The 25,066-nt window shown below is 47.0% G+C and overlaps 1 protein-coding gene across 1 annotated transcript in view; it reads left to right on the top strand.

The window, feature by feature from the left end:
* The window catches only part of LOC126195657 (signal-induced proliferation-associated 1-like protein 2), a gene marked incomplete at its 5' end in the record, with an annotated part of 213,322 nt that overhangs the window by 36,171 nt on the left and 152,085 nt on the right, over positions 1-25,066 (top strand). The window contains one exon of the mRNA XM_049934281.1: positions 15,669-15,791. Coding sequence (XP_049790238.1) covers positions 15,669-15,791 — 123 coding nt within the window. The remainder of the gene's footprint in view (positions 1-15,668; positions 15,792-25,066) is intronic.

Raw genomic sequence — 25,066 nt, 5'->3', positions numbered from 1 at the left:
TTCGCGACATAGAATAACATTGGTACTGAACGAAAGCTGTCGCTTAAAGTAAACATCATTGGTTGCTATACATGATAGCAACACCAAAGTCTATACAGATAGTCACTTTCTCTGTGTTATTTCTTGCCTCCAGTTTATTGGGGAAACAGATTGCATAAGAATATTCTTTTTACACTGGTCTCTCGTGGCCGAATGACTCACCACTCGCCCACTCACTTGCTTCCTTCCGCTGAAAAACTTACTCGGTTCTTTCCCCTTACAGCAAAACTTGATTTTTCCCAGTTCGAGCGTCTGAACAGATGCGTACGACCAGTCTGAATCTAGATGCAGCAATAACTCAATTTCGAAGAAAAAGAAACTTACATAGTTTTCTTCCCTCTGACCCTAGATTTGAAAGAGGATGTTGTAAAGTTTCGAATACAGCCGACAGAGCTATCTAGCAGCGCACTGCCTGTAGCGTACACCGCGTCAGTTGTAAGCGAGATGGCCGCTATGCAACACAAGATTTTTTGCATCCGTGAGTTCAGTGAAAGGGACTGTGGTGCAGCGTGCAATGCGGTCTAAGTTTAAAAGTTGAACCTCCAACGAGGATGAGCATTGGTTATTGGAATAAATAATTTGGCGAAACTGGTTCTCTTTCTCACGCCGCCCGCGTGTGTCGATGGAGCACATGGAGCGCATTCGAGTGTGCCTTGAGCGTGTTCCTCAAATGAATGAAGATTCAGAAGACTACGTTTTCCAGCAGGACGAAGCTCCTCCCCATTGGCATGTTCGACGTTTCCTGAATGAATCTTACCTCAACGGTGAGCAGGTCGCATTGGGAGTGAAGGCTTAGCCCTTCACATCTGGCCACCCAGGTCTTCTATCTCGCTTCCTGCGATTGTTTGTGGGGCTCGTGAAAGATTCAGTTTACGTACAACCTCGTCCCATAGATTTGAATGATCTAAGGAAACTTAATACAGCTGCGGTGAACACAGTGACGCAAGACATTCTTCGTGAAGTGTTGGGTGAATTCAGCTACCGTGTAGATGGGTAAACTGAAATTTTCTGGGGAGTAAAAACAAAAGGATTCAATTGTGTTTTAGACATGAAACTAAATTATTTTGAAAACATTGTTCAAAAATGGTTCAAATGGCTCTGAACACTATGGGACTCAACTGCTGAGGTCATTAGTCCCCTAGAACTTAGAACTAGTTAAACCTAACTAATCTAAGGACATCACAAACATCCATGCCCGAGGCAGGATTCTACCCTGCGACCCTAGCGGTCTTGCGGTTCCAGACTGCAGCGCCTTTAACCGCACGGCCACTTCGGCCGGCCAAAACATTGTTTTAGTATCACTATTTCATAATACTGCAGTATTATACATAAATTGCCAGTATGTATTTATTTATTTTCAAACACTAGCTTTAACGTTTGACACATTGTGGCTCAGGTTACAGATTATGAAACGAATGTACAAACATCTTCCCCATCGTGACAGTAAATTGAGACTTATGTATGACAAATGCTTAAATATCTCATGAAAATGTCATCTCCTTGCTGTCGGTAGCTCCAGAAAGAGACCAGGGATTACTTCATTATTCACTTCACAACAATTAATAAACTGACAACACAACACCACAGAAACTATTGGTGGGTATGGTATCTCCAATTTCTGCCATTTCAGAAGTAACCAGTCTAGCACTCAAGTGATTCACAAACATTAAGTATAGAGCACACTTATTGACTTGGTTGATTTCAAAAGACTGTGTGAAGCATGTGGTGCTAGGGAGAAGAGAGGTACAGAGGAAGCACGTTTGGTATCAAGTGACTACCTGAATGTCATCCGTCAACTTTCTTTCCTGAGGAAGAGTTGTAGGTAGCACTTGCGATGCACTTCCAATAGCCTCATCATTTTATAACAAAAGGGTTGTTAGAAATAAACAGTACTAATTGTTTCATTGACTCCGTGGTTTAATAAGAGACCTCTTCTTTTTCTTCCTAAAACATTTGTGCTTATGTAGGATAAGACCAACCCCCTCGTCCACGACGTGGTAGACCGTCAACGGATTGAAGTAGGGAATTGTCTGTACGGGTGAAGTCCAGTAGGGCTCGTGTGCTCCGAGAGCGCTCATTTGCTGTGAATGTCTTGCAAGAACCCCGAAAAGGGACGGCCAACGGGCCTCTGGTGAAGCTCCGATAGGCCTAGCGAGCCAGTAGTCAGTCGATGGCCCATTTGCTTTCAAGAATCAAACGAATCTCAGGTCAACAAAAGACCTACAAAAACCGAATATCGTCAGTCTTCTGTCATTTTAAAAATATAAGTGTTAAAAGTAATTTATTTTTCATTCTAAAGTTCACTTAGGCACTAATGTTGTAGATCGTGGGAGGAGGAGGTTGGGTTCTGAGAGGGGCGTTTGAAAAGTCGTGCAAAAATAAAAACTACTTACTTGTTTGGAGTAAACCTTTTTTATTTTTCGACATAGTCTCCTTTTAGACTTATAAACTTCGCCCAACGCTATTCTAATTTTTAATCCCTTCCGAATAATAGAAATTGTCCAAGTCTGCAAAATAGCTATTAGGTGCTGCAATCACCTCTTCGTTTGAATAAAATCTTTGTCCCACCAGCCATTTCTTCAAATTGGGAAACAAATAGTAGGCCGAGGATGCCAAGTCCCGAGAATAGGGGGGGATTTGAAAAGAGTTGGAATCCTATTTCCATTAATTTTCCGACAACAACTGCTGAGGTGTGTGCTGGTGCATGTGTGCTGGTGCATTGTCGTGATGGAAAAGGACTTTTTTTGTGGTCCAATCACTGGCGTTTTTCTTGCAACTCGGTTTTCAAACGGTCCAGGAACGATGAATAATATGCACCTGTAATACTTTTACCCTTTTCCAGATAGTCGATTAGGATTGTCCCTTGCGAATCCCAAAAGACAGTTGCCATAAACTTTCCGGCCGAAGGAATGATCTTCGCCTTTTTTGGTGCAGATTCTCCCTTGGTAACCCATTGTTTAGATTGTTGTTTGGTCTGAGGAGTATAGTAATGTATCCATGTTTCATACACAGTGACGAAACGACGCTTAAAGTCCTGCGGATTCTTCCTGAACAGCTGCAAACCATCCTTGCAACACTTCACACGATTCCGCTTTTGGTCAAGCGTGAGCAATTGCGGTACCCATCTTGCGGATAGCTATCTCTTGTCCAAATCTTTATGCAAAATATTATGTAGCTGTTCATTCGAGATGCCCACAGCACTAACAATGTGACGCACCTTGACTCTTCTGTCATCCATCACCATATTTGGATTTTATTAATGATTTCTGGAGCCATAACCTCCACAGGGCGTCCAGAACGTTCAGCATCACTTGTGCCCATATGGCAACTCCGAAAATTTTGAAACCACTTATAAACTGTTCTGATCGAAGGTGCAGAGTCACCGTAATGTTTATCAAGCTTCTCTTTAGTCTCCTGAGGCGTTTTGCCTTTCATTAAGTAGTGTTTAACCACCATACAAAATTCTTTTTCGTCCTTTTGTTTGACAATCACTCGACTTCCTTGATTCACACGAATGCCAAACACAAATAAATAGACCAATATGGCTGAAACTTGGTGTGCGTTCTTTCCGGAGATGCTACTAACTAAACATGACTTCGATACGCGCCGGTGGTGCCATCTCTCGGACTTTGCACGAACTTTTCAAACGCCCCTCGTAGCTGATATCTGACTGCACTCAAGGGGATCGCTAATAATGGTGGGGGAAGAGGGAGTAGTAGTAAAGATCTCATTGCACTCGGGGGTAATGGTCTCAGAAGGGTTGGGAAGCACCGGTCTGGATGTTATCCGTGTGCCGCGCGGGATTAGCCTGGCGGCCTTAGGCGCTGCAGTCATGGACTGTGCGGCTGGTCCCGGCTGAGGTTCGAGTCCTCCCTCGGGCATGGGTGTGTGTGTGTGTGTGTGTGTGTGTGTGTGTGTGTGTGTGTGTGTGTGTGTGTGTGTGTTTGTCCTTAGGATAATTTAGGTTAAGTAGTGTGTAAGCTTAGGAACTGATGACCTTAGCAGTTGAATGGCTCAAATGGCTCTGAGCACTATGGGACTTAACATCTTTGGTCATCAGTCGCCTAGAACTTGGAACTACTTAAACCTAACTAACCTAAGGACATCACACAACACCCAGCCATCACGAGGCAGAGAAAATCCCTGACCCCGCCGGGAATCGAACCCGGGAACCCGGGCGTGGGAAGCGAGAACGCTACCGCACTACCACGAGATGCGGGCTTAGCAGTTGAGTCCCATAGGATTTCACACACATTTGTTTTGTTATCCGTGCAGTCGGAGGAGGGCATATTGAACATCTGTATGCAAACTTCGTTGTACGTATAATCAAATGTAATTTACAGAATCAAAATCAAACATATAGCTCATGAAATATAGCCAGCATATAGAATCGCCTCGTGTTTTGCGAATAAAGATCCGTCGACTCTCTATATTTTGATTTTTATTTCTTATACGAATTTCGGAGCGAAAAAACTCCATCAGGCTTGCCTTCATGGCCTGGAGAAACAGCCGCAAATATGCGAGGTTGTGTTGTTGTTTTTGTTGTAGCTGTGGTTTCCAATCCGAAGACTGGCTTTGTGCAACTCTCCACGCTAGTCTATCCTGTGCTCGTATTCGCAGTTTGTGAATACATTTCTTCAGTTGTCGTAATAACTGGTAACTACGTGGCGCTACGCTGGAGACTGGTCTGGCGTGTGGCACCCTCTGCTGGTGTCGCAGTGTACCGTATCACGCGGCACACACAGCATACCAAAATATCCCGAAAACAATCCTGAATAACCTGCGAAATTTTGCCGGTGGTTTTGTTTCCCAGCTGAAAGGCCGAATTTAGGAAGCTAGGAGGAGCAGGTGAAGTAGAACACTTGGTACTGCAATTAAAAGTGGTTTTACTTAACTTTGGCTGAGATGAGCACGTACATCTACATTCTACATCTACATTTATACTCCGCAAGTCACCCAACGTTGCTTGGTGGAGGGCACTTTACGTGCCACTGTCATTACCTCCCTTTCCTGTTACAGTCGCGTATGGTTCGCGGGAAGAACGACTGCCGGAAAGCCTCCGTGCGCGCCCGAATCTCTCCAATTTTACATTCGTGATCTCCTCGGGAGGTATAAATAGGGAGAAGCAATATATACGATACTTCATCCAGAAACGCACCCCCTCGGAACCTGGACAGCAAGCTACACCGCGATGCAGAGCGCCTCTCTTGCAGAGTCTGCCACTTGAGTTTGCTAAATTTCTCCGTAACGCTGTCACGCTTACCAATTAACCCCGTGACGAAACGCGTAGGTGCGAAGTTGTACATCAAGTTACAAACGCTAACTCTGCAGTGGCTCGCCCACTATTAAATAGAAAACAATGTTGCTTGGTCGTCTGGCTGGGCTCTGAGCACTATGGGACTTAACTGCTGTGGTCATCAGTCCCCTAGAACTTAGAACTACTTAAACCTAACTAACCTAAGGACATCACACACATCCATGCCCGAGGCAGGATTCGAACCTGCGACCGTAGCGGTCACACGGTTCCAGACTGTAGCGCCTAGAAACGCACGGCCACTCCGGCCGGCCCTTGGTCGTCTGCTCGGCATCAAATGGGCTGAATATGGAGCGGCGCTCGTAGAGCTGGCGTGAGGGCGCTGTTGTCTGTGTCGGTGCCGTAGTGCCAACCTACGAACTTCCACCTACGCCGTGGCATCGTAGCTGTCGATACCACAGGTGGAGTTCGAGTTTAGCTGATAGAACCTCATAAAACACCCTGGATTCAGCGTCGGTGCAGATATGTAATAAACTATCATTAATAGCTCTGCCAAAAGAAGTAGTGGCCAGAGCACATGTGCGGGGAACCTGGTAATCAGATTACGCGGCCGAGTGTTGCTGGCCTGGCAGTGTGTGCAGTAAAAATTTATGATATGTAGTGGGGAAAAAAGGAGGGCTGGACGAATGTGCGAGCGAGTAGCGTGATTGGCCGTGTGGCTGGAGCAAGAGGAGGAGGGCTGGTAATTCGTACGTGTGTAGAGGCGTCGGCCGTCTGTGCGGCTGATTTGTGGCGCGGCGAGTGCGATTATGCGGGCCAGATTACACCTGGCGCCGGATCTGAGGCGGACCCGGAATTCGGCAGCCTCGGGCCACATGTCGTCGCCTCCGCTCGTCTGGCGCGCTGTTTTCACGGCTTACGTCGCTCCCGACTGATGTAAATTACTTGTGGGCCCACGTGCCTGCCGGCCGCGGTGGCCGAGTGGTTCTAGGCGCCTCAGCCGAACCGCGCGCCTGCTACGGTCGCAGGTTCCACTCCTGCATCGGGCATGGATGTATGTGATGTCCTTAGGTTAGTTAGGTTTAACTAGTTTCTGAGTCTAGGGGACTGATGACCTCAGATGTTGAGTCCCATAGTGCTTAGAGCCATTTGAACCCATGTGCCTGTCACGGATCGGCTTCAGTGGCGCTTCCACACGGGAGGCCTAGCGTCCCTGTGCAGAGAGCTGGGGCGATTCGCTTTGCATTGAATCTTCCCATTGACCTGAGAGCCGCTTAGCTTCGTATTCGGCTCCCTGTAGTCGTCATGTCGAATCGCCGCTACTGGCTGTATACCAGGGGTGTTCAACCCTTCACCTTGCGTAGCGCACACTGGAAGAAGATGCTTACTTCTTGAAACGTTACTTTCGGCCGCATGCCGCCCGCTGGCTACGGGCTGGACACTCGTGCTGTACACTTGTTATGGCGGTTATTGCTGAAACAACCAGTTTCCTTTTCCTCTCCAGTTTAACCTTACTGTTAAAACCTTTCAAAATAACCGGTTTCTGAAATAAGCGGTTTTCGGTTTTTTATTGCTGTTACTTTTGATTCGCTAAAACTCTCCCTCTCTCCCCATAGGGTGGGGGTTGAGAGAGAGAATTTTACAAATGTTGACCCAAATATAAATTTTTTCCGCAGATTCGGATAATTTTTGTTTGTTTCGTGGTCATAACTTTAAATTACCAAACAAATCATCTGACTAGCTCACTAACTAACCAAACATCGTACGAAGTAAATAAGTATTTTTTATTTATCCGTAACCAGTTTCCACGCAAAAATGAGAACATCGATTTTCTTGAATTACAGCGCCAATCACCAAGAATCAAAATAAATGTTCAAGACAAAAATGTACGTAGTTTATGTAGAATCTGATTCTGCAATAAAAAATGGGAGTTCCCATTTGAAATTTTAAAGTTGCCTCCCGCCCCAACCACAGGGGTGTGGGGTGGCGGGCTAATGTTAGCACCAGCAGATGTCCCCCTCGAAAATTATCATCTTTGGATCCTACACTTTTTTTCGTGTGAAGCTTATTTTTCGAGTTATTCTGGTTTGTCAACTTAAAATTTACACCCTGTATATCTGCTTGTACTGATTTATATCATTTTATCTTATGTCAACGCAATTGTAATACTTGTAAAATACAATTCTGTAAGCCATACGTTAAATAAATAAAATATTTCGCTTTCGGTAGATGCTGAGGTGACGTGAACAAAAATTGTATACGGTACAGTTTACTTATTTGCTTAGCGACTTACTCGTTTATTTTTTTAAGCATATACTGTCAGTTGTCAGAAGTATTTTATATGTCGCTATCCCATCACTTCTGTCACCTAAATGTATTTACTGTATGACTATGCGAAACATTTTGTGACTGACTTGCGAGTAGTTCTAGAAGACGCCGACAAGCGGTACTTCAACTAGACTTCAGGTCTGAGCGCCCAGGATCAGCAGCAGGTCTTTTTACGTGCCTCGGGCTGCAGGAAACTGCACAGACATCCAGGTGCACGGCCTCTCCTGAAGGGGGTGCAAGTTAAAAATTAGTTAGTTCAGGGCCATCATCGCCATTAGTCGGTTTACTCTATGCTGAATGTCGTCAGTTCTGCATTCATTTCGTATGTTGTCGAATCTTCGACTAGACATCTCCACCCGCAGCGATCTTCAGCTCTCCTTAATATAATATAAAGAGGTAGGAAGGTAATCTTTCTCGCTCGAGCCAACCAGCTAATTGTTCCTCTTCCTCGTGGTCTTCTGCTTTCGATTTTGAATTGCAGATTTTCTCAGTTATCTCCTTCTCTTCTCAAAACGCGCCCAAGAAACTGAACAGGGTATGCCAGTCAAAATGTGTCCTCCTCCCACGCATCACCAAGGCGCTTTTTTACGACGTGCAGAAATCTCTCTTTCGGCTCCTATGTGCCTAACACCCTCTACAGGCGCACTCTTACTTAATTTCAAACTTATTTCTTTTTAATACAACAGAAAATGCACCGATGCATTACATTTTAAAATCAGTTACATAAAGTATCTTAAACTAACAATAAATATTGTTTGTCCTTCGTTCACAACCAGACCACTTCATCACAAAGCATAAACCTTATTAGCGCTCTGCTGTTAGGATACCCAGCACAGTGGCTTGCGTCACCCACACACTAGCCACAGTTCGCTGGCGATATCGCCAAAGATATCTCCTAGAATCGCTCCTACGAGCCCATTACATGCCAGGAATCTTCCAAGCCTATTCTCTCAGTATTTCGAAAGCCACTGTGTCGTGAATTTCTGCTATGGATAATGAACTGCTGTGCTTAGTAGCAGTGGCAGTTGCTCTCCGTATGTCTAACGGGTGGGGTGGTTGTGGAGAAAAAGAGGGGTGGGGGCGCGATACATCATTTGCAGACAGTCCAGCGAAATAAGTATGCTGCACGTCAGCAAATATGTGATTAGTATCTTGGTTGACAGCAATTTTTACTTATAACTGAATCAAATTGTGAGACCCTTGAAGCTACTATCTTTCACACAATGTTAAACGTCGTATAATTCCAGTCCTACCCTGTCTTAAGTTTCTGCAAAGGACTGGAAGATCTTATAAATCGGAATGGTTTGTGTCTTATCCGTAGCCACATTACGAAGAAAAGAGATGTGTTATGTTCTACTATGGCTGCATTTAGGTCTGTCCACATAGTGAACAATAGAAGATCACCGAAAGAAAAGATTTTTCTTGGCGAAGGTTTCTGTACCAGCAAAAATGGTACATAAAAGTTGAAAACACTCAAAAAGAGCGTTTTTCATCGAGAGTCTGTCGCAATAGTTCATAAACGTGAAAACAGCACATTGATCAGCCAGTACGCACAATATTGGACGGCCGATCAGGAGAAAACTAGAATCACTTAGCTAGTAGTTACCGGTTCACTCAGTAAGAAACGAGGTGAGAGGTCATGAAGCGGTCGCAGAAAACGTCATGATTCATGAGACTTCTCCATTAGAGGAAGAATGATGCGCCAGGATTGGAAGATCTGGCAGATACGTTGCGACCCTTGATTGGTGTCAGCGATGCAAAACAAAATACTGGAAATTGTGACTAACAGGATCCAGTGAGACACTGTGCACCAATAAATAAATAAATAAAATAAAAAATAAAAAATCTCCATTTTACAAATTATGGGAGATTCAGTGACAGAAGTGGCTGGCCAGAAGCAGTTCACTCGGTGTTTGTTGCGCCGCCAGACTTCGAGACACAAACGCTCGCAACTACCAGTAAACACTAGGACTCCCATTATTTCGAAGGTGCGGGTAATACGTCTGGGCGGAACAAGGGTGTGAAGGAAATCCTTCAAGGCCGACCAATAAGCAAATCCGAAAGTTGAATACCTAATACCAATGTGCCCAACCCGTGAGCTCCAAGAGTAAAATCTTTGAAACCTTTCAGGGAAAACTATGACCAGGTCCATGAAACAGAGAACAAAGTTTTGAATGGGCAGGGCTCAATTAGAGACGAAAGTCGGGCATTCATGTGGTCCTACGCGTAGCGGCTCGAAAGTCTGAGACACTCTTTTACATGACAGTCGCTATTGACGTATTTGAATTATGTGAAGAAGTGACCAGATCTCTAAAGAATACAAATTTTAATGCAGCCGGAGTGAAGTGATCTAGAGGGGTTCTAAAAGAAGCTCTTGTGAATCTTTCGGCTGTCGAAGGGTTTTTTGATACGCTGTTAGGGAAAACCGAAGATTATTCCGACAATCTTAATCTGAAAGATGCAGATATCTCACGGTCAAGAAAAAATGCCGGCGGGATTAACACACGAAAACATAGTCAGTACCTGCAGAATTGTACCGCGGACGAAGATTTAATAAATATGTGGTTGAAATTCTTGATCTCTTTCTGAACGAGACTTATTGAAGGTTCAACCATGAGGATCTAAGCATACTTGTTACGTCCTCACAAACAATTCCTACATCTACACACCGTTTAGAAGAGATACTTGGAGTACACACAGCAGACATTAATCTGGACAGTTTTAATGTTCATCTCGAAATGTTGCGAACCTTTATGTCTGCCGTACAACAGTTTTTTACTTCCTTTATTGGAAGAAAATTTATGGCTGAGCGTGGTAGGGTTAGAGAACTTCTTCAGGAAGTTATTTGCCTCATTATTTTGATTATAACATTTCCGGTGTCGGCAGCGCCCTCTGAGTGGTTATTCAGAGCCTTGTGACATCTTAAAACTTCCCTCAGATCAGCCATGACACAGTCGAGACTCACTTATCTACTCCTGAACTGTGGAATAGTAAACTGCGATCAGATGCTGTACGTTAAATTTTTGGAATTTAAAAAAGAAACAAAATAAACGCCTTCTTCGTTTTCAAAGAAATTATGAGTTTCTTTTTTCCCATTAATATGTGAAGCACACTGTTTCTAAAACGGTAATAATAATAATAATAATAATAATAATGGTTTTCAGTGGCTGTTGTAAATCCGAACTAATATTTGTAAGTGTCTCAGAGAAAAGAACAACTAATATCTTCCCAGCTGTCTGAAGACCTTTTCAAAATTAAAGGAATAAAACTGTTTTCAAGGCGCAGAACGAAAAAATTGGGCCCATATTTACTGCTTTGAATATCGATGAATCGTTCTTTGCAGAACAAAATAGCACTGATTGCATAACACCTTCCCGCACTGTCCATATACTTATTTGCTTAATGGATTTACGTCTAATTGACATTACACCCCTTCCGCCGCCCCCTGCCCCCCCCCCCTCTATCCAACAGCCAGTGAATAGGTTTGCGTTTCCCCAATCCTCCTCCCCCCCCCCCCCCAAAAAAAAAAGATCGTGCGTCACTACATATGACGATTAATATTTGCAAATAATAACAAACGAAATTGAAAGTTATTAAATTTGAACTGAATCCGAACGCTTTTCTTGGGAAATTTAGGCCATATTACAAAATAAATTACAATTTTCATTGACGCCAGTTGTGTTATGTACATTTTTCTAGTCTGTTTTGCAAATACATTTTGAAGTTTTCCTTTTGCATGTATTGGTCTTGCAATTTAACTACAAATATTTGTACAATGGCTTCGCAATTCTCGAGGTGTCTGTAGAAATGTTATCGAATAGCAGCACTCCTGGTTTCCAGAATTATTTTTGTAAGTTGTGTGAGGGAGAATCAGATTGTATGAGATCACAAGAGACTTCAATATAGCTGTCGAACTGATGTGCCCTAATCATTTTAATTAAAATGCCGACTTAATATCGCTTCATTCTTTTTAGAAGTTAAAATCTGTAACAATGCGTCTAGTTGTTTCATGAACAACACAAAATCGTCACATGCAGCCCAGTATTTTGTGACTACGAACTTTACAAGAATTTCCACTTCTTCAGCACAAGCTTCAAAATACTGCTTATGGCAAAATCTGAGAGAATCGGTGTTTTTAGATTTGTACTCCTTCTTTGTCTTAGTGTCAACTGCGCTTTTACTTACTTTCACTGTCAATGATATCGGTATTATCACTATATAAAAAAAAAAAGCTTTGAACGGTGGGACTACTACAATGCACTACATTCGTGGAAGTACCACAGTGTACCACTAGATGTGTGTGTTTTTCAACAGCATCGGTGTTTTCATTCGAAAGGCTCTATTACTCCAAAAAATTAATAAATTAATAGTTTGAGACACAAAGCATTGCTCAAGGGCTAATTACGCAAAGTATTCTGTAACGACTGTAGGGCAAATGTTTGTTGCGATTTGCCGTGTTGGAAAAGTGGTAACTCAGGCCAGACCTCTACCGTTATCTTATGCGACCGCAGTTGAAAACGGTCTACTACTTAAAACTGTCACTAACACAATAAAATACCTCGGACTAGCGCTTTATCACCGACTAACATGGAAGCCCTGTCTGCTAACTATTCAACAGTAAGCCGGCCAGGGTGGCCGTGCGGTTCTGGGCGCTACAGTCTGGAACCGCGAGACCGCTACGGTCGCAGGTTCGAATCCTGCCTCGGGCATGGATGTGCGTGATGTCCTTAGGTTAGTTAGGTTTAAGTAGTTCTAAGTTCTAGGGGACTGATGACCTTCGAAGTTAAGTCCCATAGTGCTCAGAGCCATTTGAACCATTTCTTCAACAGTAAGCCCACAACAGACTAAAATTACTGAAACTGCTACCCGGCCGAACACGGAGATTACACCCTTCCACGATCCTGAATTCCAGGTCTGACCCATCCCGTGTTACGCAAATGTGGCATTGAGTTCCGCTCCTGCCTTCTTTCATCACGCCCTCCACATACTCGAAAGCCACGCACTACGCCTAGCCTTCCGGATCTGCTTATTCTTCCCCACCCGAATCCTCTGCCAACTTATAAAATTCCCCGCCCTACTGTTGTATACTGAACAGTTCCGAGCATCGTACGTTACGCGTAAATTTGGCGCTACCCACCCCCTAGTTTCCCCCCTGCTCACTGATTCTGGTACTGTGCCGCGCCCCTACCACACTACACCTTCACACTCTCCACAACTTCTCCCAAAGAAACGTTTATCGCTTTTCCTTACCTGATCATGAAATCCGCCCTGATATTTACCCATTTAACAGGTCTAAAAGAATCCACCCCTCCTGCCCTGGTCAAGGCTCCCTTTTCTCTCCACTACTCTCCACCCACAACCTAAGGTTTGGTGCGGAACAGCGTCCCTGTCCTCTGTCCCAAATACCTCCTTCAAACATCCACCGACACAAACACCCTGTTACGCACTACCTCGACTGCTACGTTTCCCTGACTCCCCATTCTGTGGTAGTTTACATCCACTCATCACTTCACACGGGCATGTGTCCATCTTAAACAGTCAACACATCGTCTTTTCACCTTTTAACATGTGCAACAATCTGTCTTTGAAATTTTGTAAAACATTCATTTTCCATTTCGTCCGTGTCAATATTTTAAGTAATCAACAATCAGCCTCTTATTTTTTTAAATATGCTACTGACGATCTGTCTTTTTATTGTGTGAAACATTCATTTTTCTCAACCACCGTGTCCAGTTTTATAATATGTTTCAAAATATCTATCATAGGACTGAAGAGCGGCGACTTGTATCCGCTGACAGCCATTCCCCCGCCCATATCGGGCGAGAGGATGAAATAACGATAAAGGGAGGAAAGTTGAAACTGCCGCGTTCAACTCTCTGTGTGGGAACATTAACGTCGACGCTACAGTATAGAAAAATTTATCAATTACGTTACTCGTTAACCTCTTACGTTATTTGATTTTCGAACAGCTGAGCAGAACTGAACGTACTCAGACATTTCTCTCTTCACTTATTCTGATCAACACTAAACCGACACACAATATTTTTAGCGCAACGCAATCTGACTTTCAATAATCCCTACAAAAAAATGGCCCTGACTAACAATAACCTTTACCTTTCATTAATCACTTACCTCACAAAAATATTCGTTCCTCACACTATTGCAGTACAGCGTGCGCCAATACTGCCAGCTGAATAAAAGATTCTAACTACTGAAGGCACTAACCACTGATAGGCATAGTTAGCAAATGAAAGATTTTGATAGAGAAGAAACAATGTAGTTACCTTAATAATGTTCAAAAGTCATCATATATATATATATCAGTTCATTACATCCAGTCTTACAAATTTACTATCTCTGATGGACACACGTCCAGGTCGTCCGCTCTCAAAATTTCGCCAGCTCTCCCCCCACATCCAACACTGCTGGTGGCTCACGTCCAACTGCGCAACGCTACGCGCTGTTCACATTCAACTGCCCAACACTACAATAGCAAATACACTCCTGGAAATGGAAAAAAGAACACATTGACACCGGTGTGTCAGACCCACCATACTTGCTCCGGACACTGCGAGAGGGCTGTACAAGCAATGATCACGCGCACGGCACAGCGGACACACCAGGAACCGCGGTGTTGGCCGTCGAATGGCGCTAGCTGCGCAGCATTTGTGCACCGCCGCCGTCAGTGTCAGCCAGTTTGCCGTGGCATACGGAGCTCCATCGCAGTCTTTAACACTGGTAGCATGCCGCGACAGCGTGGACGTGAACCGTATGTGCAGTTGACGGACTTTGAGCGAGGGCGTATAGTGGGCATGCGGGAGGCCGGGTGGACGTACCGCCGAATTGCTCAACACGTGGGGCGTGAGGTCTCCACAGTACATCGATGTTGTCGCCAGTGGTCGGCGGAAGGTGCACGTGCCCGTCGACCTGGGACCGGACCGCAGCGACGCACGGATGCACGCCAAGACCGTAGGATCCTACGCAGTGCCGTAGGGGACCGCACCGCCACTTCCCAGCAAATTAGGGACACTGTTGCTCCTGGGGTATCGGCGAGGACCATTCGCAACCGTCTCCATGAAGCTGGGCTACGGTCCCGCACACCGTTAGGCCGTCTTCCGCTCACGCCCCAACATCGTGCAGCCCGCCTCCAGTGGTGTCGCGACAGGCGTGAATGGAGGGACGAATGGAGACGTGTCGTCTTCAGCGATGACAGTCGCTTCTGCCTTGGTGCCAATGATGGTCGTATGCGTGTTTGGCGCCGTGCAGGTGAGCGCCACAATCAGGACTGCATACGACCGAGGCACACAGGGCCAACACCCGGCATCATGGTGTGGGGAGCGATCTCCTACACTGGCCGTACACCACTGGTGATCGTCGAGGGGACACTGAATAGTGCACGGTACATCCAAACCGTCATCGAACCCATCGTTCTACCATTCCTAGACCGGCAAGGGAACTTGCTGTTCCAACAGGACAATGCACGTCCGCATGTATCCCGTGCCACCCAACGTGCTCTAGAAGGTGTAAGTCAACTACCCTGGCCAGCAAGATCTCCGGATCTGTCCCCCATTGAGCATGTTTGGGACTGGATGAAGCGTCGTCTCACGCGGTCTGCACGTCCAGCACGAACGCTGGTCCAACTGAGGCGCCAGGTGGAAATGGCACGGCAAGCCGTTCCACAGGACTACATCCAGCATCTCTACGATCGTCTCCATGGGAGAATAGCAGCCTGCATTGCTGCGAAAGGTGGATATACACTGTACTAGTGCCGACATTGTGCATGCTCTGTTGCCTGTGTCTATGTGCCTGTGGTTCTGTCAGTGTGATCATGTGATGTATCTGACCCCAGGAATGTGTCAATAAAGTTTCCCCTTCCTGGGACAATGAATTCACGGTGTTCTTATTTCAATTTCCAGGAGTGTATTTCAGCAATGCAAACCAGCCACAGGCTGCACACAGCGCAGCCAGTGATTTACATACAGAGCGCTACGTGACGTTACCAACATAAAAACCTAAACAGCCTACTTACAAGGTGTGTGCTCCGCAGGAACGGCTGCGCCGGCGGCGGCGGGGAGAGCTTCTTCGCGCTGGTGGAGGAGTTCCGGCCGGTGCTGGACCAGCGCAGCCCGGGGCCCGCCGAGTACCTGCGCGGCCGCGTCGAGCCGCCCCCGCAGCGCGACAACGCCGCCAACGCCCTCGTCGACGAGCGGCCTTCCGCCCCCGCCGCCTCCGCTGCCGCAGCGGCCGCGTCCCCCGGTGCCGCCTCCGAGCGCAGCCCCCGCGCGCGCCTCAAGCTGCACCGATTCTGGTCCGCCACCAACGGCGCCAAGTCCACCCCCAGCAGGTGAGTTCCGCTACAGGCGCACACGTGACGTCACTTTGACGTCACGCGAAGTATCGAAGACAGCAGGAAATGATATCGACTTTCGTTAGTTTTCCATAGGGAGACTTGGGGGTCGCCATCTTGAATTTCGTACTCGAAGATTTCCTTATCATAACTTGCGTGTTATTAAAGTATGCCCCTTCAAGGCAACGCCACATAGAAGATTTATAAAAACACGTCGTTCCTGGTATAGTTTGTATGATTAAACGTAACATAATGACATATCAGCAGTTACAGGTTTCATGACATCTGAGCTACAACATAAAGTGTGAGATTCCCTAAGGGCTTAGGTCATCGTGGTGTAGTGATCACGAGTGTAGAGCTATGAAGTGCAAAGTAGCGGGTTCGCGTCCAGCCGTTTCCAATTTTTTTCCGTCGAATTTATGAAAGTTTCTTGGACTTTCTTATTAATATACTGGAAGCGCCCTTCGACCGACTCTGGATTTTGACCATCTGGCGCGCCAGTTGGACATAATTTGGGACAGCATCCCACACGAGAACATCCACCAGCTCTGTAAATCAAGGCCAAGCGGAATAACTTCTAGCATGGGCCAGATATTTGACAATTTGTGTAGGTCTTTCTCTCGAATTAATCGTCCAATTTTTCTGACACTGTAAACATTTGTTGTCTGTACATGTCCATTACGTCTATAGATTTCCGCCCCAGTCGGACAATTCTTTCGTGGTGCGTCGCTTTTTTTCTTCAGTAATATTTGATCTTATATACACTATGTGATCAAAAGTATCCAGACACCCCCAAAAACATACGTTTTTCATATTAGGTGCATTGTGCTGCCACCTACTGCCAGGTACTCCAGATTAGCGAACTCAGTAGTCGTTAGACATCGTGAGAGAGCAGAATGGGGTGCTCCGCGGAAATCACGGACTTCGAACGTGGTCAGGTGAATGGGTGTCACGTGTCATAGGTCTCTACGCGAGATTTCACACTCCTAAACATCCCTAGGTCCACTGTTTCCGATGTGATAGTGGAAACTTGAAGGTGACACGTACTGCACAAAAGCACACAGGCCGACCTCATCTGTTGACTGACAGAGACCGCCGACAGTTGAAGAGGGTCGTAATATGTAATAGGCAGACATCTATCCAGACCATAGCACAGGAATTCCAAACTGCATCAGGATCCAATGCAAGTACTATGACAGTTGGGCGGGAGGTGAGAAAACTTGGATTTCATGGTCAAGCGGCTGCTCATAAGCCACACATCATGCCGGTAGATGGCAAACGACACATCGCTTGGTGTAAAGAGCGTAAACATTGGTCGATTGAACCGTGAAAAAACGTTGTGTGTAGTGACGAATCGCGGTACACAATGTGGCGATCCGATGGCAGCGTATGGGTATGGCGAATGCCCGGTGAACGTCATCTGCCAGCGTTTGTAGTGTCAACAGTAAAATTCAGAGGCGGTGGTGTTATGGTGTGGTCGTATTTTTCATGGTGGGGGCTTGCACCCATTGTTGTTTTGCGTAGCACTATAACAGCATAGGCCTACATTGATGTTTTAAGCACCTTCTTGCTTCCAACTGTTGAAGAGGAATTCGGAGATGGCGATTCCATCTTTCAACACGATCGAGCACCTTTTCATAATGCACAGCCTGAGGCGGAATGGGATACTCGAAAATAACATCCCTGTAATGGACTGGCCTGCACAGAGTCCTGACCTGAATCCTATAGAACACCTTGGAGATGTTTGGGAACGCCGACTTCGTGCAAGGCCTCACCGACCGACAGTGCAGCATTCTGTGAAGAATGGGCTGCCATTCCCCAAAAAACATTCCACCACCTGCTTGAACGTTTGCCTGCGAGAGTGGAAGCTGTCATCAAGGCGAAAGGTGGGTCAATACCGTATTGAATTAAACCATTACCTATGGGGGGCGCCATGAACTTTTAAGTAATTTTCAGCCAGGTGTCCGGATCCTTTTGATCACATAGTGTAGATACAAGATGGTCAGAAACAGTCTGTAAAGCTCGTAAGAATGGTGCAGGACAGGCTGTTAAGAAAAAAAATCGATACCTTGCACCGTTCCCGACGTAATTAGCATTGAAGTTAGCGAATTAGGCCTTTGCGCTCGAAAATTCAAGCGGCCCACCAGATAAAATTAGTGTCAGTTTTCATAGCGTAGATGATAGCGCACGAGAGTGCTCAGCCTCAGGCTCGGCTTCTATCGTTACTACCGTCTCATGTACAAGTTTTGTATAGCTCTCCTGTTCGGTTTTAGGGACCAAGCGAAAAACAAATTTGGCGACACCGTCTCTGGTGGGCTACTTGAATTTGCGCTCGCAACGGCCTGACTGGGAATATTCAGTGCTAATTAACTCGAAAACGGCGCAACGTATAAATTTACCCTTAAGAACTATTTCACAGCGCAACCTACAGTGCAACACCGTTACATGCTTTTCACAATGTTTCGGCCACCCTGCATAAGGAGTGAGTTGTCATTGTAGTTAATTTACAAATTAAGCATGGAATACGCAAATGCGAGTAATATTCAAAACATGTTGACCATCTTGTAAAAATACAAACTACCAATCAGAACAAAAAGCGTAGAAAATACTGACAAATCTTAAGTAAATTGAAGGTGAAGAGGAGGAGAACGGAAAGGGGAAGATCACTGCTGTCAGCTGCATCGGGACATTGACGCGGAATCAGCGGCGACGAGTGAAAATGTGTACCGGACCGCGACTCGAACCCTAGATCTGCCGCTTTCTAGGCAGGTGAGTTAAGCACTACACCATACGGGACACAGCTTTCCGCAACTGCGCGGACTATCTCATCACGCCTCACGGCCGACCCACGTCCCATCGAGCGCCACCTATCCACCGTCGCTGTCCATTTCCTCCATATTCGCTCTTTGAGATCCCCGCAGGAGGTCGGACAACAAACTGTACCAATACCAGCGCGTTTTCGAGAGATCCTCAATGTACTCGTGTTCTGAAACAGCATTTATTCATATAATAACATAAAATCCTGACCAGTGGTTTGTAAAGATGGACGGGAGAGGGGGGGGAAGGTGTTTGAAAGTCACTTGTTTTAGTTTTTCTTTAATATCTCGAAAACCGTGGCTCCTAGTGAAAAAGTTGCCCAGTATAAAATTCTGTTACATTAAATTTCCCACAGAAAAGGTTATGTTCGTTTTTTCCTGGGGGTTATAGTTTCTTCATTGAAGGGGATGGAAAAATCTCAGTGCATTAAAAATAATGTGTTAATGGCATAAAATTAATGATTATTGTTAAATAAATGAAGTGGGTTAAGAGCAACTACACTCATGCTCATAAATTAAGGATAATTGCAGAATGTGGTGCCAGACAACGTGGCACTACACAAAACTGGCGCTTATAGCTTAGGCACATAGGGAACACACACGACACAGATATGTAAGTCCACGGTATTGGTGATAAGTTGGGAAAACCGTCCCGAAACACATTTGCTACAAAACGCCACTGTTTCCTGCGCATGTACCCCGACATCAATATAGGATGTGATCACCATGCTCACGTTCACAGGTCGCACAATGGGTTGGCATACTCTGGATCAGGTGGTCGAGCAGCTACTGTGGTATAGGGTCCCATTCTTGTACCAGTGCCTGTCGGAGCTCCTGAAGTGTCGTAGGAGTAGACGTGCAGCGGTACGTCGACCGAGAGCATCCCAGACGGGCTCGGTGGGGTTTAGGGCTGGAGAACAGACAGGCCACTCCATTCGCCTGATATCTTCTGTTTCAAGGTACTCCTCCACGATGGAAGCTCGGTGGGGCCGTGCGTTATCATCCATCAGGAGGAAGGTGGGACCCACTACACCCCTCAAAAGGCAGACATACTGGTGCAAAATGACGTCCCGATACACCTTACCTGTTACAGTTCCCCTGTCGAAGACATGCTGCAAGGGTGTAAGTGCACCAATCATAATCCCACCCCACACCGTCAAACCACGACCTCCATAGAGGTCCCTTTCAAGGACATTAAGGGGTTTGTATCTGGATCCTGGTTCGCGCCAGTTGAAAACCCGGCGAGAATCACTGTTTAAACTATGTCTGGAATCGTCTGTGAACATAACCTGGGACCACTGTTCCAATGGCCATGTACTGTGTTCTTGACACCAGGCTTTACGGGCTCTCCTGTGACCAGGGGCCAGTGGAATGCACCTTGCAGGTCTCCGGGCGAATAAACCATGTCTGTTCAGTCGTCTGTAGACTGTGTGTCTGGAGACAACTGTTCCAGTGGCTGCGGTAAGGTCCCGAGCAAGGCTACCTGCAGTACTCCGTGGCCGTCTGCGGGAGCGAATGGTGAGATATCGGTATTCTTGTAGTTTTGTCCACTGTGGACGTCCCTACTGTAGCGCCTGGACACGTTTCCTGTCTGCTGCAATAATCTTGAGATCACACTTTGGGACACACGGAGGGCCCGTGCTACGACCTGCTGTGTTTGACCAGCCTCCAGTCGCCCTAGTATTCTACCCCTCATAACGTCATCAATATGTGTTCTTTGAGCCATTTTCAACACACAGTCACCATTAGCATGTCTGAATACATCTGCACACTTACTCGGTGCACCGTACTTTGACATGCATTAACACACCCCTGCGTGTGTGGACTGCTGCCAGCGGCACCGTGCGACGACCGCAGGTCAAGTGCACAGCATGGTCATACCCCGAGGTGGTTTAAACCTTCAGACCACCCGCCAGAGCGTTGTTTCAGCATTATCCTTCATTTATGAGCATGAGTGTATTAATTGTGTGCTCCACATCTGAGTGCAAAACAACCCTACAAGAGATAAACTGTGTTGTGGCGATGTGACAGTCTGTGGGGAGGTGTGATTTTTTTTTTTTTTGGGTGGAGGGGGAGGGGGGGCGTTAGACGCGTGAGAAACGGTACGTCGTCACGCACTTCCGTCCTTCGTATACGTGCGAGCTGAAGAACGAGCAGGCGATTTCCCAGTCTCTCTAGCTCACTAAGTCACAAACTTACAACTGCGGGGCACTTCACAAAGCCGTTAAATAACTGAAGTGGGTTAAGAGCAACAATTAACTGTGTGCACCACATCTGAGTGCAAAAGAACCGTATAAAGGCCTTCCGCAGCTCACTTTATGATTCACTGGCGGAGGAGTGCACAGTCGCTCCGGGAGGTTGTTTGTCTTCCACAAAATGTGTTAGCACTACATTGGTTGCAGATATGAGTTACTATTAAAACTAATGCAGGAAAAGGTTATAGGCAGACGCTACGTAAATCTCTGCATACTGTTCTACAGTGATGGGGGGGGAAATTCATTCTTGGTCATCGTGTGCTGCAGTTTTAGCGTTCTTCCGGAAAAGGCCTCTGGGCCACTTCAGATGTTGGGAGAACAGAGGCTGGGGTGACGCATTTGTTACCCCTCATGCTGAGTAAAGTATTCCAGCCACTGCTAGTTGAGACAACGAAATCAACACTGTAGCATACATATTGCAGAACACGTTCATCAGTGCAGTAGACAGTTCACAGTTCCAGCTGTAACACTTTTTTTTACGTAATAGCTCTCTCAACACCTGCTAATAAAGTACTCGCTTAATAAACTGAAAATAATTCCGCTGTATCAACACGAGGTCAGAACTGGACAGGGAATGTTTAGGCTAGCGTGTCTGTAAACTGAAAGAGACCAGCACTCATGGTGAGGAACTTGCCTTTCCCAGAATACTACAGCTGCCCTACAGGATGACTAAGAATCGATTTCCCCCCTAGCAGTGAAGAACCGCGTGCAGAGACTAACTAGATTCTGTCCATATCTTTTTCTTGCGTTAGTGTTAATAGTAGCTCGTGTCCGTATTCCATGTAATGTTAAGTCATTTGTGGGTGCGGAAAATACATACCCGCGGTCATATCTGCACACAGCGTTACCACATATTCATAAGATGAGCTGCGATAGGTTCGGTATAATTTTGTGGAACTCCCTGTTGTTGTTCTTGCAAATGTAAAAAAAAAAAATGTTCAAATATGTGTGAAATCTTATGGGACTTCACTGCTAAGGTCATCAGTCCCTAAGCTTACACACTACTTAACCTAAATTCTCCTAAGGACAAACACACACACCCATGCCCGAGGGAGGTCTCGAACCTCCACCGGGACCAGCCGTAAAGCCCAGGACTGCAGCGCCCAAGACCGCTCGGCTAATCCCGCGCGGCTGTAAATGTAAATGTCGTATGACTAGAGCCTCCCGTCGGGTAGACCGTTCGCCGGGCGCAAGTCTTTCGATTTGACGCCACTTCGGCGACTTTCCCCCCTGCGGGTTCGGGGGTTAGAATAGGCCCGCGGTATTCCTGCCTGTCGTAAGAGGCGACTAAAAGGAGTCTCAAATGTTTCGGCCTTATGTGATGGTCCCCTCTCGGGTTTGACCTCCATCTTTCTAAATTATTCCGAAGAGCGAGCCAATTGGGGAAGGGCGCCTTACATGGTGCACTGTATCCGTCGTGTATTGACACCTTTAGCCGGCTTTTTCGTCGTTGCAATGGTGTCCCGCTCGTTTTCCATCTCTTGGGCTAGGATACGTCCCTGGGTGCGATTCCAACGCTGCACTCTGCAGTGTTGCTTTTAACTGCGACGACGACCTTGGACATTTTTGCACCTAAGATCCAGCACGGTAGCCAGTCCGTTGTGGTGGGGCCGCCATGTACCCTGTTGGTTGTAGCCCCCTGACAACACAGGGATCGCTCTACTGATGCCTGCGCCGTTAACTCCCCACGTATGCCCGGGAGTAGATGCCCATCTCCCTGGGGCATCAGGACTCCCGGCAATGGCCATCCTGCCAGGTGGCTATTGCTGCGGCTGGGTGGCGCCCGTGGGGAGGGCCCTTGGTCGGAGTAGGTGGCATCAGGGCGGATGACCCGCAATGAAGCGTGGTACATCATCTCTCGCTGGCGGCCAGCCACCAGCAGTCTCTAAGCGTTCGAGGGCTCATTTTAAAGCTAACGTTTATGACCCCAAATCGTTCCCATCCCTGGCCACTCCATGGGAGGAACGAAAGGCAATGAATGACAGTGACGTGTATTCGCCCAGGTATCTCGTCTGTACCTGAGCTGATGGTGACTCGTTTCTATCCGTGAAGCCTCAGTTCTTTGTAGAGCATTTAGAGGACAAGTTTGGGGAGGTGGAGGGCTTGTCCAAAATGCGCTCTGGATCAGTTTTGATAAAAACGGCATCCTCTGCCCAGTCACACAGGTTACCTGCTTGTGACAAGTTGGGGGATGTTCACGTTACCATCACCCCACATAAGAGTTTAAATATGGTCCAGGGTGTTATTTTCCATAGGGACCTCCTTTTGCAGTCTGATGATGAGCTGCGCGCCAATTTAGAGCGCCGAGGTGTACATTTCGTCCGGCGTGTTCATCGGGGTCCGAGGGACAATCAGGTAGCTACCGGTGCCTTCATCTTGGCCTTCGAAGGTGATACCTTACCAGAGAAGGTCAAGGTGATGGTCTACCGGTGTGACGTCAAACCCTATATCCCTCCCCCGATGCGGTGCTTTAAGTGCTGGAAGTTCGGTCACATGTCCTCTCGCTGTACTACTAGCCTCACATGTCGAGATTGTGGACGCCCATCTCATCCCGATACTCCATGTGCTCCGCCTCCCATCTGTGTCAACTGTGGAGAGCCTCATTCACCTTGCTCGCCGGACTGCAGTATCTTACAGAAAGAACGCAAAATCATGGAATATAAGACCCTGGACCGACTGACTTACACTGAGGCTAAACGGAAATTTGAACGGCTACATCCCGTGCGCATGATGTCATCTTATGCCTCCGCTGTCACTCCTGCTCCAGCTCCTTCAGCTGCAAGATATACAGTCAGCTCTTAGAGTCAGAGGACCTCACCTGCCCCCTTGACGATCGGGGCCCCTTCTCTCGCTGTTGCTCCCACACCATCTACCTCGGGAGCAGCACCCACTAAACCAACGGGGACACCAGTCCCCACTTCTAAGCCGGAGAAGAGTAAGTCTTCTTCGGCTTCTCTCGCTCGGAAGGGATCCCTTGGGTCACTCCCTTCCCAGGTTCCTACCAGCGGCACAGCAGACACCAACCAGTGGCTGAAGAAGCCACAGGTCGCTGGTCGACGGGCTTCGCGATCCTCTTCGGTCCCAGAGACTGACTCCAATAAGCCCTCTCAACAACGGCAACCAAAGGAACAGCGAGAGAAAACGACCTTGAAGACCCGTAAGTCCAAGACACCTGCGGTGGCACCTACTCCACCGCTACCTAAAAGCTCTTCGTCTGAGGATGAGGTGGAGATCCTTGCGTCCGCTGAGGACCTCGATCTCACCGATCCCTCAGACGCAATGGATAGCACTTGCACGGGTGCTCCATCGGAGGCAGCAGGTGACCCAGCAGCGTAATCTGCATTCCCAGTCCCGTCACGCCTTTCTCCGCAATGGACAATACCATCTTCCAGTGGAACTGCAGCGGTTTCTTCCACCATCTAGCTGAGCTCCGCCAACTTATCAGCCTTCACCCTTTCTTCTGCATTGCTCTTCAGGAAACTTGGTTTCCAGCAATGCGAACCCCCGCCCTCCGTGGCTATCGGGGTTATTATAAGAACCGGGCAGCATATGAAAGGGTGTCTGGTGGCGTCTGCCTCTATGTTCTTCACACTCTGCACAGCGAGTCTGTCCCTCTCCAAACACCTTTAGAGGCTGTCGCTGTTCGGGTGTGGATGCCACAGGCTGTTACCGTCTGCAGTCTTTACCTTCCACCGGATGGTGATGTCTCGCAGCATGTCCTGGCTGCGCTCATAGCCCAATTGCCGCCACCTTTCTTGCTATTGGGCGACTTCAACGCCCATAACCCTCTGTGGGGTGGGTCAGTGGCAACAGGTCGAGGCGCCACCGTTGAGCATTTATTGTCGCAGCTCGATCTCTCGATTTTAAATGATTGTGCCTTCACTCACTTCTGTGTGGCGCATGGCACATACTCCGCCATTGACCTTTCAATCTGTAGCCCTAGCCTCTTACCGTCTGTCCAATGGAGTGTGCATGACGACCTGTGTGGTAGTGACCACTTTCCGATCTTTCTGTCACTACCACGGCG

The sequence above is a fragment of the Schistocerca nitens genome, chromosome 7, assembly GCF_023898315.1.
Source record: "Schistocerca nitens isolate TAMUIC-IGC-003100 chromosome 7, iqSchNite1.1, whole genome shotgun sequence".
Taxonomy (NCBI): domain Eukaryota; kingdom Metazoa; phylum Arthropoda; class Insecta; order Orthoptera; family Acrididae; genus Schistocerca; species Schistocerca nitens.
This window is presented reverse-complemented; position numbering and strand designations above follow the sequence as displayed.